This window comes from Dunckerocampus dactyliophorus, chromosome 6 (genome assembly GCF_027744805.1).
Source record: "Dunckerocampus dactyliophorus isolate RoL2022-P2 chromosome 6, RoL_Ddac_1.1, whole genome shotgun sequence".
Classification (NCBI taxonomy): domain Eukaryota; kingdom Metazoa; phylum Chordata; class Actinopteri; order Syngnathiformes; family Syngnathidae; genus Dunckerocampus; species Dunckerocampus dactyliophorus.
In genome coordinates this window covers 31,465,787-31,484,256 of record NC_072824.1, presented here as the reverse complement: position 1 = coordinate 31,484,256, position 18,470 = coordinate 31,465,787, and the positions used below count along the sequence as shown (strand labels likewise).

The 18,470-nt window shown below is 41.6% G+C and overlaps 1 protein-coding gene across 6 annotated transcripts in view; it reads left to right on the top strand.

Moving 5' to 3' along the window:
- The window catches only part of LOC129183057 (coiled-coil domain-containing protein 40-like), a 32,933-nt gene that overhangs the window by 7,958 nt on the left and 6,505 nt on the right, over window positions 1-18,470 (top strand). For 4 of the 6 annotated variants that reach the window (XR_008570742.1, XR_008570741.1, XM_054779862.1 and 1 more), the window contains 19 exons: window positions 600-736; window positions 2,553-2,649; window positions 3,802-3,929; window positions 4,612-4,708; window positions 4,777-4,904; window positions 6,326-6,422; window positions 6,492-6,619; window positions 6,884-6,967; window positions 7,839-8,058; window positions 8,459-8,616; window positions 9,151-9,273; window positions 11,213-11,334; window positions 13,409-13,652; window positions 14,760-14,942; window positions 15,860-16,105; window positions 16,199-16,412; window positions 16,488-16,657; window positions 16,751-16,842; window positions 17,628-17,742. Coding sequence is in view for 4 of the 6 variants with exons in the window: in XM_054779862.1 (XP_054635837.1) it covers window positions 600-736; window positions 2,553-2,649; window positions 3,802-3,929; window positions 4,612-4,708; window positions 4,777-4,904; window positions 6,326-6,422; window positions 6,492-6,619; window positions 6,884-6,967; window positions 7,839-8,058; window positions 8,459-8,616; window positions 9,151-9,273; window positions 11,213-11,334; window positions 13,409-13,652; window positions 14,760-14,942; window positions 15,860-16,105; window positions 16,199-16,412; window positions 16,488-16,657; window positions 16,751-16,842; window positions 17,628-17,742 (2,783 nt within the window). In the remaining 2 variants the exon portion in view is untranslated. Of the gene's footprint in view, window positions 1-599; window positions 737-2,552; window positions 2,650-3,801; window positions 3,930-4,611; window positions 4,709-4,776; window positions 4,905-5,973; window positions 6,145-6,325; window positions 6,423-6,491; window positions 6,620-6,883; window positions 6,968-7,838; window positions 8,059-8,458; window positions 8,617-9,150; window positions 9,274-11,212; window positions 11,335-13,408; window positions 13,653-14,759; window positions 14,943-15,859; window positions 16,106-16,198; window positions 16,413-16,487; window positions 16,658-16,750; window positions 16,843-17,627; window positions 17,743-18,470 lie in introns of those variants that run through there. The other 2 variants (XM_054779864.1, XM_054779866.1) reach the window with 2 other exon arrangements.

Genomic DNA, 18,470 nt, shown 5'->3' with positions numbered 1-18,470 from the left:
AAAAAAGGAAAAAAGAGCTGTAATTTTACAAGAATAAAGTTATACTCCAACAAGAAAAAAAGTTGCAATTTTAAGACAATAAACTTATAAAAAATAATGTCATTTTAGTAGCATAGAGTTGATACATATAAAAAAAATTGTTATATTTTTAAAGCCCTAATGTTATAAGAAAGAAAATGAAAAATTGTAATTTGTGGAAAATTATGTTGGGGAAAAAGTTATAATACGGGAATAAAGTAAAAATATTATGGGAGTATATAGTATTAAGGGAAGAACAAAGATCAAAAATTATTTAAAAAGAAAGTTTAAATATTTGGAAAATAAAAAAAAGAAAGGCAAAAATGGGGAAAAAAAGAGCAAAGGGCGAAGTTCATACTAATAATAGGCTCCACTGAATTTGTCCATGCATGATGAGCAGCGCATTTCTTGTACTGGACCGAATCTTCCGCACCGAAAAACCTGATTACGAAGATATGGACCGTGACGCCCCTAACAGAGAAACTGTCATTCTCTTTTGGGCACGAGCTTGTTGTTGTCACAGATTACATGACATCATAACAACGTCATTTGATTGTTTGGAATTCATACCTTCTGTTCAGTCCCAATGGAGAAAGATGACCAGTTCAAAGGTGGGGAGGAGGAAGTGGAGGCAGAAAAGGAAATAACTGAACAGCAGCAGGATAAAAATGACGAAGCGGCAGCGGACCTTGGGGAGAATGTGCCCCTTTCACTACAGGTAAATGAGTTGTTTTGTGTTTGTTTTATTAACAACTGGAGGGCTGTTATCTACCTTTATATAGTGTGTTGCTATGCCATGACATGTCTTGACTGTGAATTGTGGGAATGCTCAAGAGCATTCTTTTAACGACCTTATTTTTTTTCTGCCCCTTTTTTTGAACAACTACTTTTTCCACATTTCTTAACCAATTTAAAACATTCCAACATAAAAATGTTCAGCTCATTAAGGATTTGCAACAGAGCTATTTTCAACATCCACCAAATTTCCAATTTTTCCAAAATTCCAACTTTTCAGAAACACAAATTCCCTTGATCTTAAAAAATGTTCCTACTTCCACAATTCTCGATAAATCGAAGCATTCCAATTATCAAGGCTGCGCTCAGGAACAAGGTCTCAAAGGCAGAGTTGGCAAACAAATCACATGTATGTTTGATCCAAAAAACCACAGGACGTCGGTACAACAAAGCAGAGGAATCCACAGACAGGCAGCTGACAAGGTCAAAGAGCAGGTGGGGTTCGGTAAACTAGAGGCAAGAAACAGGAACACTAGAACAAGACATGAAATATGACAAACTGGCAACTTGGGCTGCCTTCGACTAAGGATTTTCATTGTCGAATCTGATTCATTGGATTTTGTCCGCAGTCAACTAGGACTGTTGTTGTTTTGTTTTTTTTAATGGCAATCCCGACAAATAAAAAAAAACTCATTTGTGACTTTTTCCACCTCAAAGAAACAAGCTAAAACACTCAGATAAAAAAAAAATCCGTGGTAGGGCCGCAACAGCGGTACCTTCATTTATTTCGGGGACACAGAAAGCAAGACAAACAAAACCCAAACACAGTCGTGATCAGCACACATCAGAAAACTGCACATAGAAAAGGAACAACATGTATTGAAAAACAACAACTTGCCAAAACTCTGTTAACGGCCTCATTTCTTGCATTAAAATTCACTGTGGGGATGTAAAATGAAGTTGGCATAACGGCCTTACCTGTTTGAAATGATACGCTGGTTGTGTCCTGTCATACGTAAGAAGCTGCTGACACAAATACTAAATACTTCCACAATTTGGATGGTTTTTAGTAGCCATTATGCACCAATTAGTCCTTCCTAGCATTCAAAGCTAGCGCTCACCTCTGCTCCTTTGGATTGTGCAGATCTTCTGTTAAACACACCTAATTTTTTAATTATTAACACAAATGAGTTTGGTATTTATAACAAAACAAAAGCATTCTTTGTAAAAATGTGTGCTCAGCAGCAGCCATGGCCACCCCCATGTAGTCATAACGGTACACGCTTGATCACGCTTGATGATTTGACGGCGAGATTGATAGTTGAATCAGACTCCTACGAGTTGAATCATGGAATAGTCGACTATTCCAAGACACCCCTGCTGGCAACAGACTGAGAAGCTACGGGGGGGGGGCAAGTAATGAGTGCCAATGAGGAACACCGGGGACAAGACCATCAGACTTGACACCAACGCCATAAGATTCAGCATATTCAGGACGTATTTATTTTCCATATTCTAAAATTCCAAGTTTCCTAGCAGTCCACATTCCACATTTCCTGGCCAAAAATTCCCATGAATTGAGTGAACGTCTCACATTTCTCAAACAATTCAAACCATTACAACATCAAAATATTCAGGTTAATCATTTTCCACGTCCCAAAAATTCAGCTTCAGCTCGTCAGCTTTCACACATGATTTCTACAGAAATGGCCTTTAGAGTCCTAAAACTACTTTTGGAAGCTAATGAGTGCATTGAAGTGATGAGTTTACATGACGTTTCTTTGCTATTGTTCTCACAGGATGAGCCGGGATCAGAACCTGCAGGGGATTTGATCCCACAGCCTCATGCTGACGACCTTGAGGCTGACGAGGAAGCTGCAATAAGCACACATACCGGTCTGTTTCATAATTACCCTTTAACTCATTCAATCCCACCCAGAGGAAGAGTTTATTCCTCAAAGCTTTCTCTTCTACAGCTCTAGCTGAGGGTCATTTTAGTTTCTCTTTTGTCTAAAAATGTTCCTCAGTTATTGCTGCTAAAAATGCCTTAGGAGAAATAAGGTGAGACATCCGCCCACAGGAAAACTTTATTGCTAAAGCTTGCGCTTCTACAGCTCAGAAGACAATTTTGACATTCTCATCTCAGGCTCATTTTACTTTCTATTTTGTCTCAAAATGTTTCACAGTTATTTCTCCTAAAATGCTTTAGGAGAAATAGGTGAGACGGCAGCCATTTTTCAAAATTCAACCACTTCATTACCGGCCTTTTTAGACGATTTTGACTGACTTTTCAAGGCACACAGAATATTGTGTTCGATGGCTTTATAAACATGGAACCTACCAAAGGAAAGATTCGATTGCCTCTACTTTTTTCTGTTCTTTAGTAATCAGCAGTAGTAACTTACATGGGTAAGTTTCAGCAAAATATCAGTTGCCGACTAGAAAAGGGAGAAAAACAGCTTTTTGTGAAAAGATACAGTTCAAATATATCTTTCACTTTGGGACACTTTTTTTGCTTTTGTGACAGGTCAAATATCTAAATACCTGCATCACAACATAAACAACACAAAAAAGGGTTGTTTTACATCCAAATAACTATTTACAACTATAACACCATGAAGTATTTACAGTTTTCACATTTGGAACTAAACAGTGTGCTTGCACACCTTTGCACGTGTGTGTGTGTGCATGCTTTAAAATTTCTCAGCAATGCGTAACCTTGTGCACGCTCCACTCCAGGCACTCTCACTTTCTCCTTGCTGTCGACATGCAAAAGACATGCCGAGCTCTTATCAAATGCACTTCTGCCACCTTGTGGTTTGGTTTGGTTTTTATGGCTTAAAACTGCATGAAAAGTCACCTCTTTTGTTGTGCACTTGCATCATCACCTCTTTTTGCCTCTCGCACAAAAAAAAACGTAAGAGACGAATAAATAAGTTTTGGGAGAGAGCGTTCGGGTTTAAAAAGAACATACAAATACATCTTTGCTATTGAAGGAGTTAATACAAGATTTTTTCCAAGCTACTAAAATGTTCTTTTCTGTTTCAGAGCAGGAAAGCATTCCCCAAGTACTGTCACCAGTTCTGCTTCCAAACTTAGCTGAGGAAGAAGAAGATGAGCAGCCAGTGTTGGATCCGAACGAGGAGGAAGAATTTGTCGTTCTTGATGCTGAACATGTTTGTAGTTTTTCCTTCAGTGTTTGTTAAAACTATGCGTTACAACTACGTTCAAAACATGCGGCCACAGGTCTGATGATATGACTGCCAAGTTGATCACAGACTGGCAGCCTCGGGTGTCATGGTGCCAGGTGCTCTTATGGACATCCTTATGTTCAAACATAATGTGTCTGTTATGGACAAGCTGTGGTTAGAACAGATACAGTAACATAACACAGCATGGGTTTAGATTGGGGAGGTCAGAACTATAGAACTACAGAGTCACCAGTGGGGATGGTGACTCTGAGCTACCATTTGGTGCGGACACACAAATGACAGTCAGGGCCCTTTTGCTGACCCGAAGGCGTGCAAAGGCATAGGGAAGTAACCCTCTTGTTCACTGGGGATGACCCCAACCACGCTGTACAGGTGCAGCTGCTGGACTTGAATCCTGAGCACGTGAAGTGGTTCCACCTCCACGAGGTGCATTACTGTCCAGCTCCTTCTGCCAAGACTGGGCTCAGGAAGGCAGAGATGAAAATCACATCCCAGAAATTCCACATTTTCAAGAAAGCATTTCAATTCAGCTTTAGCTCGTCAGCGTTGACACGCATTCTACAGAATTTCTACAGAAAACAACTACTTTTGGAAGCTAATGCGTGCATTAAAGTTGAATGACATTTCTTTGCGATTGTTGTCACAGGATGAGCCGGGATCAGAACCTGGAGCTGATTTGATCCCACAGCCTCAAGCTGACAACCTTGGTGCTGATGAGGATGCTGCAGTAACCATACATACTGGTCTGATTAGTAATGACCTTTTAATAAAGATTTCATCCAAGCTACTAAAATTTTATTTTCTGTTTCAGAGCAGGAAAACATTCCCGGAGTACTGTCACCAGACCCACTTCCAAACTTAGTTGAGAAAAAAGAAGATGAGGAGCCAGTAATGGATCCGAACGAGGAGGAAAAACTTGTTGTTGTAGATGCTGAACATGTGAGTAGTTTTTTCGTCAGTACTGTCCCAACTGTTGGTAGTGGTAAATAAAACAATGTACATTGTCAGTGATGTACGCCTTAGGACACACTGTCTGGTGCAGATAGACACAGTTTCACTCAAACCTTCTCAATAGCCCAGACTTCCCCGTCTCCCGCCACCTCTTCCAGTTCCGTTGGGGGGACACCGACGTGTTCCCAGGCAAGCTACGAGAACATAATCGTTCCAGCGTGTCTTAGGTCTTTCCCGAGGCCTACTGGCTGAGCAAGTCCAGAACACTTCACCAGGAAGGCGTCCAGTAGCTGCCCCATAAGCTACCTTAACTGGCTCCTCTCTATATGAAGGAGTAGCGGCTCTACAGTACTCTGAGCTACTCCTGGATGATCGAGCTCTTCACCGTCTCTCTTAGCGTGAATTGAGTTCTTTCGGTCACTACCCAAAGCTCATGACCATAGGTGAGGGTAGGAATGGCGATCAACCGGCAAATCGAGAGGTTTGCTTTCTGGCTCATCACTCGTGACAGCAACTGTTTTACCGGACAGTGTTCCATGACCAGGACAAAAAGCATCTGGCACCTCTTGTAGCTGACGTTTAACAGTTGTACCCTTCTCTCCAGCAGTCTGGAATAGACTTTCCCAAGGAGGCTGAGGACTGTGATTTCCATGTGGCTGGAACATACTCTGCAGCCACCCTTCTTGAACAAGGGGACCACCACCTCGGTCTGCCAATTCAGAGGTACTGTTCCTGATTTCCACATAATGTTGAAGATACGGGTCAACCAAAACAGTCCCACAACATCCACAGCCTTGACGAATTCTGGGTGAAACTCGTCCATTCAGATCGGGGAGGCTGTTCCTCCGCATCACGCTTGCCTATGTCATTTCAGACATAGGCATAGAAGTCTCCCAGTAGAACTATGGAGTCACCAGTGGGGATGGTCTTCAGCATCCCTCTGACGGACCCCAAAAAGGCTGGGTACTCTGAGCTACCGTTGGATGCATACGCAGACATGACAGTCAGGACCCTTTCCCCGAGCTGAAGGCGTATGGAAGTACTGTAATCCTCTTGTTCACTTTGGATGACTCTGGGGCTGTGAGCTGTTCCTCCTGCTGGCCAAGTCGCTGCACATGAATCCTGAGCGCCCGATGAACAGGTTCCAACGCCACTGCGTCCATTACTGGCCATGTCGTCCTGTCAGGACTGCGCTCGGGAAGGCAAAGCTGGCAATTCCTCATTTTCCGTAAAGCATTTAAATTCAGCTTCAGCTCTTCAGCATTCACACACAATTTCTACAGAAATTGCATTTTCTAGCTCAACAAAAAGTACACTTTTCAGCCATTTAACAGAACTAATTTTGGAGGATAATGCATGCATTAAAGTTGATCAGTTTGCATGACGTTTCTTTGCGATTGTTCTCACAGGATAAGCCAGGATCAGAACCTGCAGGTGATTTGATCCCACAGCCTCATGCTGACAACGTTGGTGTTGACGAGGAAGCTGCAGAAACCATACATACTGGTCTGTTTAACAATGATCTTTTAACACAGATATTTTTCCAAGATACTCATATTTTATTTTCTGTTTTAGAGCTGGAAACCGTTCCCCGAGTACTGTCACCAGTCCCACTTTCAAACTTAGTTGAGGAAAAAGAAGATGAGGAGTCAGTTATGGATTCGAACGAGGAGGAAGAATTTGTTGTTCTTGATGCTGATCATGTGCGTATTTTTTTTTCCAGTATTTGTTATTACTGTTAGTTGTAGTAAATAAAACAATTTGTTGTTTCAGTGATCGGGTGAGGACAAACTGTGTAGTACTTGTGCAGATACAAATAGACACAGTTGCACCTGAATTTATTCAACCTGCATTCCAATGTAGATTTATTTTCAGAATAGACAAAACAGATGACCAGTCTTGAGCTATTTAATAGTTTTTTGCAAGCTACTGCACATTTATAGACTTTTATGTGATTTTTTTGACAGCCCTTGATTGCAAAGAAGCAAGCTGCACTAAAGCATCAACTCATTACGGAACTCGAGAGGCTGACCGTGCAACTACAACAAGACGTGAGAGGCATTTTTGTGATAACTCATACGACGCCATGGCCACACGCCTGTCAGCAACACTTTAAATGTCCTACAATGGTCGTTTCACAGCTTTGTGCCAGGCTTGAATTCATTAAGTCCCGAAGTGACGTATACAAATCATTTTGCAATGGTTGTCATGTGACAGTCTTGTGACTATCTTCTCCAAATTGGCATGTGAGGGAGCGAGCTAAAGTGGAATCACTCTGATTCCTCCCAAAAGACTGTTGTTGGCAAACAAAGGTCTCACTCCACTACATCTTAATGACTTCCATTTTGCGCCACAAATGAGTGGAACCAGTCTTGGTTGGGGAATGCCTCATCCTGAGAGAATAAATGCTTGGATCTTGCACCATCCCCTCAGAACAGAGCTGTCCTGCTCTTTGAGAATGAACTGATGAAGCCTGCTTGGATGAGAGGTGAAACGTCTTCTAGAATGAACTGATGAAGCCTGCTTGGATGAGAGGTGAAACGTCTTCTAAGACAACCTGAACAGTCCAGTTACACATTTCAGGCAAAGCTGCGGCCCACTGAGGGCAACCATAACTGTGATGTGGCCCGCGGTGAAAACAAGTTTGACGCCCTGTACTAAGCGCAAAAAAGTGTCAAGTAGACTACATACATTTTACCATGAACGCCTATTCATGGTTACATATGTAACATATGCAGCATCATACTACACTATCATCTCTGACAATGAATTAGTAGTATTTTAGAAGAAAAAGATCAGGCATATGTTATTTGTTTTCCACTTGGTCTGGATCCTTTCATCAGAAATGGGTTTGGATTCTCATGTACACATTTAAATTTTTGTTGAAAAGTCCAAAAATGTTGCTCTCTACTACTTCTGCAGACGGGGAATGAGAAGGCTGAATCAAACGAAACAGACGAAATATTTACGAGGTTGTACAGGGAACAACAAAGACTAAAAGCACTCCAGATAAGGCTCGAGGACCAACAAAAGACCAAGGTCTTGGCTGAAAGCAAACATAGGGAGGCTCAGGATCAACTGGCGGCAATAAAGGCTTGTCATTCCAGCACTGCCAGTCAGAGTACCAAGACCAAGGCCAATGGTGAGACCCTCTCATTGCTCTGGAATGTGTTTTAACAGGCTGAAATTGAGTGCCATCTCTTGTACTATTTTTATATCAAACTGTTATGCATCAACGTAAACCCAAGACCACATGAGCATTAGCTGTGTGTAAATAATATTTCTGGTTCAAAATCAGGCACAGATGCTACTTTTATCCTTGGCTATATGCATCAAATTGGATCCAATATAATCTGCAGGGTTCTAATCCCAATGTCGGATACTAAACAGTTTAGTTACCATGACTATATTGCTTTGACACAAGACTGTTAAGGTTACTGAAGTCAACTGTCAAGCACATAGTATTCAATATTTCAGCATTGGACATCTACCATCTACAGTATATCACTGGCTCTTTAAATTATGCCTTTTTTGCTGCTTAGTCTCCAAGCTGCAGACAGAGCTAGAAAAACTGTGGTTGCATGTCGTCTTCACACAAGAAGCCACTGAAGATCTGCATTCCAATGTAAAAGCCACTAAGAGTGCTACACGCAAAGTAGGAACCAAGAAGTCTCAGGCTGAAGATGAGAAACACAAGCAGGTGCACAGGTTAAAATACAACACAGAGGACCCTCGAAAGACAATCCATTCCAATGAGGCTGTTCAATCGTCTATTTCACTACTCTTGTGAAAGTGTACCCACAAAAGCGAGAAAAAAACTAAAACGAGGGAGTGACATCAGCTAGTCCCACTTCATTTTGTCTCGTCTCATGCGATCGCATTCTGCTTTTGTTTGCAATCTAGATTCTTTCAACCATTCATGTATGAATTTTCTATACCACTTATCCTGTTCAGGATGACGGTAGTCAAAGAGGCTGACTGCACCCTTGGATGGGTCACCAGCTGATTGCAAAGTATTTGGAACTGGGGCATTAAGTGAGAATTTATCCGATGCCAGCTCCAGGTACTGTAAATAAGCCATGTGAACCGCTACACTACCAATGGCCCTCTTGAATTCAAAATCATTTAACGACCGAATGGGTCCAGTTCCAGGGTTCGACTGTATACTAACAATATCTGCTCCATCCACAATGATCATTGATTAAACATTGTGGAAAACCTGCTATGCCAACAGGATATGTATGTAGAACGCCTTACGAAAGAATTGGACAAACTAACACAACAGATGGACATATATGAAGCCCAGACCAACGCCCAGGCAGAGACAACACATGCAACACAAGAGGCTCTTTCTGAGGTATCGACTGCACAACATACTGTACCTACAAATCTTGTCTCTGTGAAATGGGACATGACCAAATAGAATGTCACTCATTGCAAGAGTCACTTATCTTTATAGTATGTTGGCTTTCTTAAAGGCAGAAGTTTTACATGTTATCTTTTGACTACACAGGTAGATAGATAGATAGATAGATTGATTGATTGATTGATTGATTGATTGATTGATTGATTGACAAGACCAAGCCCAATTAACATACTGATAGTGATCATGACTGAATCTTACAGTGTCTCTTTGGCAGCATAAAAGGATTTGTTTGACGGCATCGACCAATAAACAGAACAGCACAAAGAGAATTGTAGATTTATACAAGTTGGGAAAGCGTTTTGGAGCCATTTCTGCAGATTTCAAGATCAGTTCAAACAATTGTACAAAAGTGCAAGTTATTTGCCACTTTGCCAAGGTCTGGAAGAAGACCCATACTGTCACCCTCAGATGAGAATGAAATTCGCTACAATGGTCATGCAACGCATGTCAGGTGGTGTGGCTGTGCGAGTGTACGTGAGTAAACCTCACTCCCTGAACCTTCAGAGCCATGATGACCCTCATTCTGAAGGTCCTGGGTTCCAGCCCACGGCGGTGTATGGGGCTGGCTGAACCAGGTGGGTTACATTCAGGAACAATCCAGGAACCACCAAGGCTCAAGCCCGCCATAAACAGGAAACTGCTAAAACACCATTGAAGCCATTTGTACATTGCCTTAGACTGAGAGGGTGCTGACTGAGAAAGAAGCCCCTGTTCCGAAAACTAGACTGAAATCTGCAGCTGCCCACATGGACATGCCCGATGCCTTCTGGACAAAAGTTTAATGAACAGACTACTATAATGGCGAAATATACCAGCCAAGTTTCATGACCTAATGGCCATGACAAAGTATTCTGACGTATTCTTGACATACGGCTTATAAGGCAGTCAACATAACGGGTGGTTGACGACTTATAGCTAACTATTACTGGAATTTGTGTAAGCGTATACAGACATGGTCAAAAATACTGGCATGCCAAAGATACCAATGTTTTTGGCCATCCATCCTCAGTAGAGTCGCGGGGGTATGCTGGAGACTATACCAGCTGGGTACACCCAGGACTGGTCGCCAGCCATATATAGACAACCATTCACACTCACATTCTTACCTATGGGCAAATTAGAGTCTCCAGTTAACCTAACCTGCATGGTTTGCAATGTCGGTTTCGGTTATTTTTCAATTAATCACAACGCCCTTGCCATGACTTCATATTTTGACCATGTGTACGCGTGGGTGCGTACACTTGAAGTGTACGCACCCACGCACGCATGGGGAGAACATGCAAACTCCACACAGACATGCCCAAGGGAGAATCGACCCCAGGTCTCCCCAATCTCCAGACTGTGACTGTGTGGCCAACATGCTAACCACTAGACCACCGTGCGGCCCTGTCAGGAAACAAACTCATCAAAATGAACTCTAGCAATTTTGCCAAAGAGTGGTCAAATGTCCAGGCAGAATTATGACAGAAGCTACAAAAATCATCTGATCGAGGTGAAACTTACTAAGGGACATTCAAGCAACTATTAGTTGAGGTCTCAGCACTATGTATATTTAAAAACTGCATGTATAATTTTGACAATGTATAAATGAGAGAAAATTGTAAATAAATTCCACACTAGAGAAATAAAGTGTTTACTGCATAGTGTTTATTTGTACCTGACCAGAGAGGTCAGTAATGCTTTTTTGTACACATTTTTTGTTGTTTCATCAGTTAGTTAGTGATGAATTAGTGAGATAGTAAAATGGCAAATGGCACAGATAAAAAAAACACACACAAAAGAAAATCACACACATAAAATAACAAACGCAAAATACCAAAGTCACCCCACTAATGTGTGTGTGTGTGTGTGTGTGTGTGTGTGTGTTCAGGCCGAAATGCAAATGGAATCTCTGGCGATGGCACAGAAACAGCTACTGCAGCAGTGGAACAGCAGCCTGCTGAGTATGAGGAGGCAAGATGAAGAATTTGGCGTAATACAGGAGGCTGTACGGTGAGAATGCTTTACATTCTCTACAAGCAGTACTGTGCAAAGGCATGTTTGTCATCGAAACTGTTGCAATTTGTGCGAGATCGTCAATTTTCATCAGGTTTTTTTTTTTCTTTTTACTAAAATGTATTTTAGTTTTAGTCATTTTTTAAGTATCTAATTTCATTTTGCTTTAGTTTTAGTCAAGTAAAATATAAGTAAACTTAGCCAACTACATTATAAACTACTGTGGAACCTTGGTTAGCAACATTAATCCATTCCAGAAGGTCCGACTCTCACCTAACCTACCTAAACCTACACTAACTGTATAAATGTTTTCCATACGAAATAATGTAAATCAAATGAATCCGTTCCAGACAGCCGAAAATGTTAACACAAAACACAAATGATAGTTTCTCATGGAGAAAACAATTAAAAATGCACATAATAGTTTCATATGGAGAAAACAATTCAAAATGCGCATAAATACATAAAAATGGTGAATGGAAGGGATGCATGAACATTTCAGGGTACTTCTGCCTTCATTGAAGACGTGAGTGTTGGCAAAGACACAATGTGGGCGCGAGATCAACACGGCCACCACCTTCCTGTTTTGCCATGAGTTATTTCATACTGTTATTTCTATTATTTTATTTCTCTTCTATTTATATTATAATGGTATCCTGTTTATTTGTTACCTTTATCCCACTTTATTTAAAATCTCAATGCCATTTTTATTCCTATTTTTACTCTTTACTTTTAATCAGTCCCCTGTGTCAGTGTCCTGGTGGCTGTGGTCTGATGGGCTCCTGTGATCGTGTTTCCTCACCTGGCTCAGTGCTCTGTGCTCAGCCATATTTTAATTCCATACTTCAGTTCTACGGGTAAATGTGCGTGTGTATACGTGTGCGTGTGGTTGGGGTGATGAGGTATATGAGGGGGAGTTATCAGGGAATTTTTTTTAACTTTGTAAAGCACTTTGGGTTACATTTTATCCGTATGAAGATGCTTTATAAATAAAGTTTGATTCGATTTTTTGAATTAAATAGTGCTTTTCACCTCAAGTCTCTGCTTTTCTTTGGATTACGACTGCAAAATAACCCAAAATGGAGCCAAAAAAAAGTTGCAAATGCCAGCATTTTGATAGCGACGGCAGGAAACTATAAAACTGTGTTTTGTGTTAACATTTTTGAGACTCGTGGCATAACTGTGTTAGTTAGCTAACAACTACAGAGTCAACGGTGATGACATCAGAGACGAACAGCAGAGCTGACGTCCGCTTCCTGTTTCCACGTATTCTTCGTGCGTCGTTATCGACGACGACGCCCAACGCAAAAGTTGTTCCCGGAGACGTGGGATTTCATATGGCTCCAGAGCCCCAAACTCTGCTGTCTGCTATCACTTATCATTGCTATCACTTATAAGTACACCATACAGGACCACGTAGGACTTTCCATGGATTAGCTGCTAACAAGGATGTTTTGCAATAAAAACACATTAAGAACACAGTTGCACTCGCGCAGGGCATTAATAACACCACGAGACGCGTGTCATATTGTACGCAAACCTGAAAACATGCAAACAGAGGCAAAAGTTACAGTAATGGAAAAACACGCTAACTGGGGCGAACGCTAACCACAGTTTGACTGTATTCCTAACTTGTCCCTACGGTCTACAAGACAAAATTCAATATGATTGTATCATTGCGGCCAAAATTTACCAGTCATTTTTATTTGTTGACGAAATTGCCAAGATAATTTTGTCATAGATTTTGTCAATGTGCAGTCGTTTTTATTAGTTATCGTGTCGTTTTTCGGCAGGGAAAAAAGGTTGTTGACGAAAATGATTAGTCAAAAAATGAACACTTGAGAATACACTGGTGTGACTGGTGTGATGTCATCTGTGGCCTTGAGTTGGACAGGACTGGTGCGGGGTACACACAGAATAGTCCCATACAGTGATTATTCATGTTTACTTTCGGTTTAATTTCTGAGTCTGCCTCTTAGGGACCAAACTAGTTGGGCCTGAATTATTCCTGCCGTGCAGTGAATTCAATTGAAATTTGTTGCTCTGCATAAAATATGCGTATTTCTCACAGCATGGCCGAGCATCAAGTGATCGTGCTGGACAGAGAGATTGAAGGCAACAAGAAGTCCATCTCTGAGCTGCAGGAGAAGAGCGAGACGTTGACTATGCTGCTGAACTGTGCCCAGATGGACTGTGATGTCTCCAAAAAGCTGATCAATCAGAAGCAGACTCAGCACGAAGCTCTGCAAAACCAATACAGCACGTACATCCGTGCTCTTGGGGAGACAGAGCGCACCCTTGCAGACCTTACTAAGGTAGACGGTAGACTTCTGAGAAAGCATCCATGACTTCACTTGCCTGAAATACCCTGGTACCGTGGGCAACAAGGCTCTGGTTATACTGCTATATTAATAATAATTACAGCCATCATCCCTATGCTATGGATCTACGTAACACAATCGACATCAGCTCCAATTTTAGGAAAATTCTAACCACAAGAACTTCAATGGGCAAGGGTCAAAAGCAAGGGATCACTCACCGACACCAGCGTATGCCATGAATAAGTCCATAATATCATAAGATTTAAACCATCAATGTCACTTCGCTTGAAGCTAACGTTATCCAAACCGCTTTGTACGTTATTCCATTGTTTGGGGTTACACTGAAATGAGTTCTATCAGAACAGCTTCTACTAACGTTGCTCTGGTTTATTTTATGAGAAACAGGTTTGGCACAGGTGACAATCAGATGCTTTTAGAATTTACTGAGTTTTTATTACTGCTGCAGCATATTTACAAGGAGAATTTTGTTTTATTTACCCATTCATCCATCCATCCATCCATCCATCCATCCATCCATCCATCCATCTTCTGTGTATCCAAGTCGTGGGGGCAGCAGTCTCAGTAGCGAAGCCTAGACTTCCTTGTCACACATATCATTCACTCATGCGTACATTTCCTATGCCGCTTGTCCTCACTAGGGACGCGGGGGTATGGTGGAGCCTATCCCAGCTGACTTCGGGCCAGAGGCGGGGTATAGCCAATCGCAGGGCACATATAGACAAACAACTGTTCACACTCACATTCATACCTATAGACAATTACAGTTTCTAATTAACCTAACGTGCATATTTTTGGAATGTCAGAGGAAACCGGAGTACCCGGAGAAAGCCCACACACAGGGAGAGCATGAAAATTCCACACAAAGATGCCAAATGGAGATTCTGGAGATTCAAATGGAGCTATAACCACTAGGCCACCGTGCGGCGCCACATATATCAATCCATCAAAATCTCCCTGTTATTCTTATACCATGAACATCTGGCAGTGAAAAACCTTATTCATTGGGATTTTGTGTCTTCGAGAACAATGGTGGAGGGCTCAAGAAGGTAAGCTAACATGCCTTGTTGTCATTGTCCTTAGGAGGACAACGGCCTTCAAGCTGAGCTGACTGACCAGAGGAGAAAGCTGGAGAAAAACAGTAACAAGCATCTGGAGTTAGAGGACCACATCACGACCCAAATGCTGCAGAAGCTGATGGACAGCAAGGCTTCTCAGTACTATAAGCGGCTAACCAGCAAGAAAGCCGCAGTCAAGAAAAAGAAGGTAAGTCATGATCACGGCTTCTTTTATCGTGAAGTGAAAAAAGGCAAGTGCTGTAAATAGCAAAACATAAAAACAATCAAATGTGTACACAACCTTAACTTCAAGGATAAGCAGCAAATGTGTTTGGGGATGGAAACAGAGACGATTGCTGCCAAGAACTTTATTTTCTTGTAAGGCTGAATTAAAATAATCAACGTCAATTGTAAAAATTTGCCAATAGAGATGTTATTGTCGACGTGTCGCTAGAGGGGAAGAAGTAGAAAGTCAGGAGAAACTCAAACACTCAAGTGTGGAAACATTTTCATGATAATAAGCAGGTGAGGTCAGATGCGTTATAATGACAAGAGAGCACAACTGTCCAGTGACCCTTGAAAAAGTTAGTACGTACCCCATGCTTTGTTTTAAAAACAAAATGTCACTGTGATAAAAAGTCACATTTGGAGTCCAAAGAAAAGAAGCTAGGATAACTCCTAACAAGCTCGCTAGCTGCCGGCAGTGACAGCTAGGCTGAGCGTGTAAACAAAAGTGCAACAAAAGTCGAACAGCAATAGGGAGTGATGAGTGAATAAGGGAGTATTCAAACATGCTGGAATCGATTGGTGTAGCCAAACTGTCAAACTGAAGCCACTGATGTTTTACAGACTAGTTTTGACTCTTGCAGCAATACGGGACAAAGTGCATCCTTGTCAGCTCGGGTGTTGGTGACGCTACGTGACACAGCACACATGTACAGTTTGCCGCAGATCACGTTTTTTATATAAATCGGCCAATACTATTCAGTGGTCGATCGATGGAATCATCCCTACATAGTATACAGACTTCTGCAACATTAGCATTGAAAAAATAGCAGTAATCTAATCTAATCATCTGTACATGTGCCATCTGAATCATGTTCTTCATTCCGTTTCTCTGATTAGGTGTACCAGCTGTGGCATTTGGAGAGTTCAGTAATGGCTGCAGCGCTGCAGAGCAATGTGATCAATGAGAAACTGGAAAACTTGGTCCGAACTCAGAAGGAGCTCGATATGGAGATCACAAAGTACAACAAGGTGGTCACATCCAACCAGGCTAACAGTTCCTCAATTGATATACTCATTTCACAGAAACAGACCACCATCGCAAACATGAACAAAAAAATTGATCTAATTGCAGCTCGTACTGGGGTAATAAATCCTTTTTTTTCAAATCTTGAATATTTCACAGATATATCATTAGCCTAATATATGTATAATATATTTGTATGTCTGTGTTCCCAGCATGAAGACCTCAGTCCTCTGCAAATTAAGGTTGAGAGAATAAATTCTGAGATTGAGAAATTATCAGAGAAAATCAAGAATGATCAGCAGATATGGCTGAAGCACCAAGGAACGCTTGTAGGGCTAACCCTAGAGATACAGGCACACACCAAGGAATACAACAAACTGCAGGCAAAGTTGACCATGATCCGTCAGAAGAAGGTTTACCTGCAGTGTAGGTCACATATGCCATGAAACTCACTCTGATCTGCACTGCTTGCAAATCCTAATTCCTGGTGAACACTTCAAGGTCAGCTGGATGTCTTGCACCGTGAGGAGAGTGACGTGGAGAAGAGCAAGAAGATGCTTCAAAGAGACCTGCTGAAGCTCAACACTCTTCTTAGCAAGAACGCTGAGCTGCGCCACGCTTTGGAGCAGGAGAACATGATCATGGAAACCAAGTTCCTTCACAAACTTAAGGCATGCCCTTGTTGGTTCGCACACTAATACTTGTAGTTCCACTTTCAACTAGTTGTTTCCAAATGCTAATCTTCCATAACATCTCGTGTTTAGGATGCAGAGCGAGAGTCCATAGAGATGGAGCTGAAAGTGGAGAACACCCAGGAAGCAAAGGAGAAACTTCTCAGCAGTCTGGTGGAGACCGAGTCAGTTTCTTGCTCTCAATCCAAGTTTCTTTTTAATCGGCTTGAACTGGATTCACGCGTGTAACACATTTATTACTCAGCTATAGGGGTGGAAAGTTACACCATAATCATGTTTCGGTATGTACCTTGGTTTTAAGGGAAATCGGTATGCGGTAAAACCGTGTACCGTTCGGTCAACATTATTGACTGCGCCTTTGCAATACATTTTGCACGGTGTGTCCCTGTCCAGGGTGACAAAAAAAGCCCTCATGTCTCATTTCCCACAGTGTACATATTTCAAGCGAGGGACAGTCTGCCTCAAAGCGGCCAAAAAAGCAAGGCATTCGGTGACATCATTAATCTGTTCCAGAAGGTCGGCTCAAACCAAGAGGGACTCTAACCAAAGCAATTTTTCCCATAGAAAATAATGTAAATCCAATTAATCCATTCAACATCATTAACATACACATCAAAGTGGCACACAGCATTCAATTGTTCTATATGCTATATCAATATTATGTTTTTGGAAAATTTTACCAAATAAAGAGATGTTTTACCAAAAAAAAATGTTGTTCTCGTTACGCACAAAAAACATAACGAAACAGTAGCCCAAATACCAAGCCGTACCTTGATGTCGTTATTATTTGTTGTAATTTAAAAATGTAAAATAAAAACAAAATGATGTACCGCTGCACCCCTACTCTGCTGTATCAAACAGGAATTTCAATACCGAAAAATCTGATTACGATTACATGTACCGTTATACCTCTACTCAGCTTTATCTATATGCCTGTTTTTCATTACAGGCGTCAGATCATGCTGTGGGAGAAGAAGACCCATCTAATGAAAGAGACACGTTTAGTTGTGGAGGAGGGTCAGGGAGACATTCGGATAATGAAGGACGACATCCATCGTATGGAGGTAGAGACTCTCCTTCTCTACCGGCACGGTATCGACATTTAGTTGGACCGGGTCTTGCCCAGCACATAGTGGGCCTGGACAGCAAAGATGCAATTACCAGTATATGATCTGGGGTTGGGAGTTCATCACACACATAAACACCTGAAAGCATGACTATGCTCACGAAAAGCGTTTCTGAGAGATTTCGGTGTTAGGCTGATGGTGCCATGCATCTACTCGCTTCTCACCTAAAGCACGACGGGTTTACTAATTCTGGGGTGTCCAAAGAGCGGCCCGTGGCTGTTGTGTTATTCTAAAAATAGAATTTAACAAGAAAATTACAAAAATATATATATACACAACAGCAAGAATGGAAAAATCAGCAGTAATTTTACATGATTAAAGTAAAAAATATTAAGAGAAAAAAAGTTTTACATTTTACAAGAATAATGTTGGAATATTATGAGGTAAAATAACATAATTTTAGTAACATAAAATGTACAGTCGTAATATTATGAGATACATAAGCTCTTCGAGCTCTGTCCTGGACGGTCCTCTGGACTCCGTGGAGGAAGTGGGGGAGAGAAGGATGTTGGCTAAGCTGACATCCATCATGGACAACACCTCTCACCCGCTACATGACACTGTGGGTTCCCTGAGCAGCTCCTTCAGCAGTAGACTGTTACACCCACGGTGTAAGAAGGAGAGGTTCCGCAGGTCCTTCATACCGACCGCTGTCAGGCTCTACA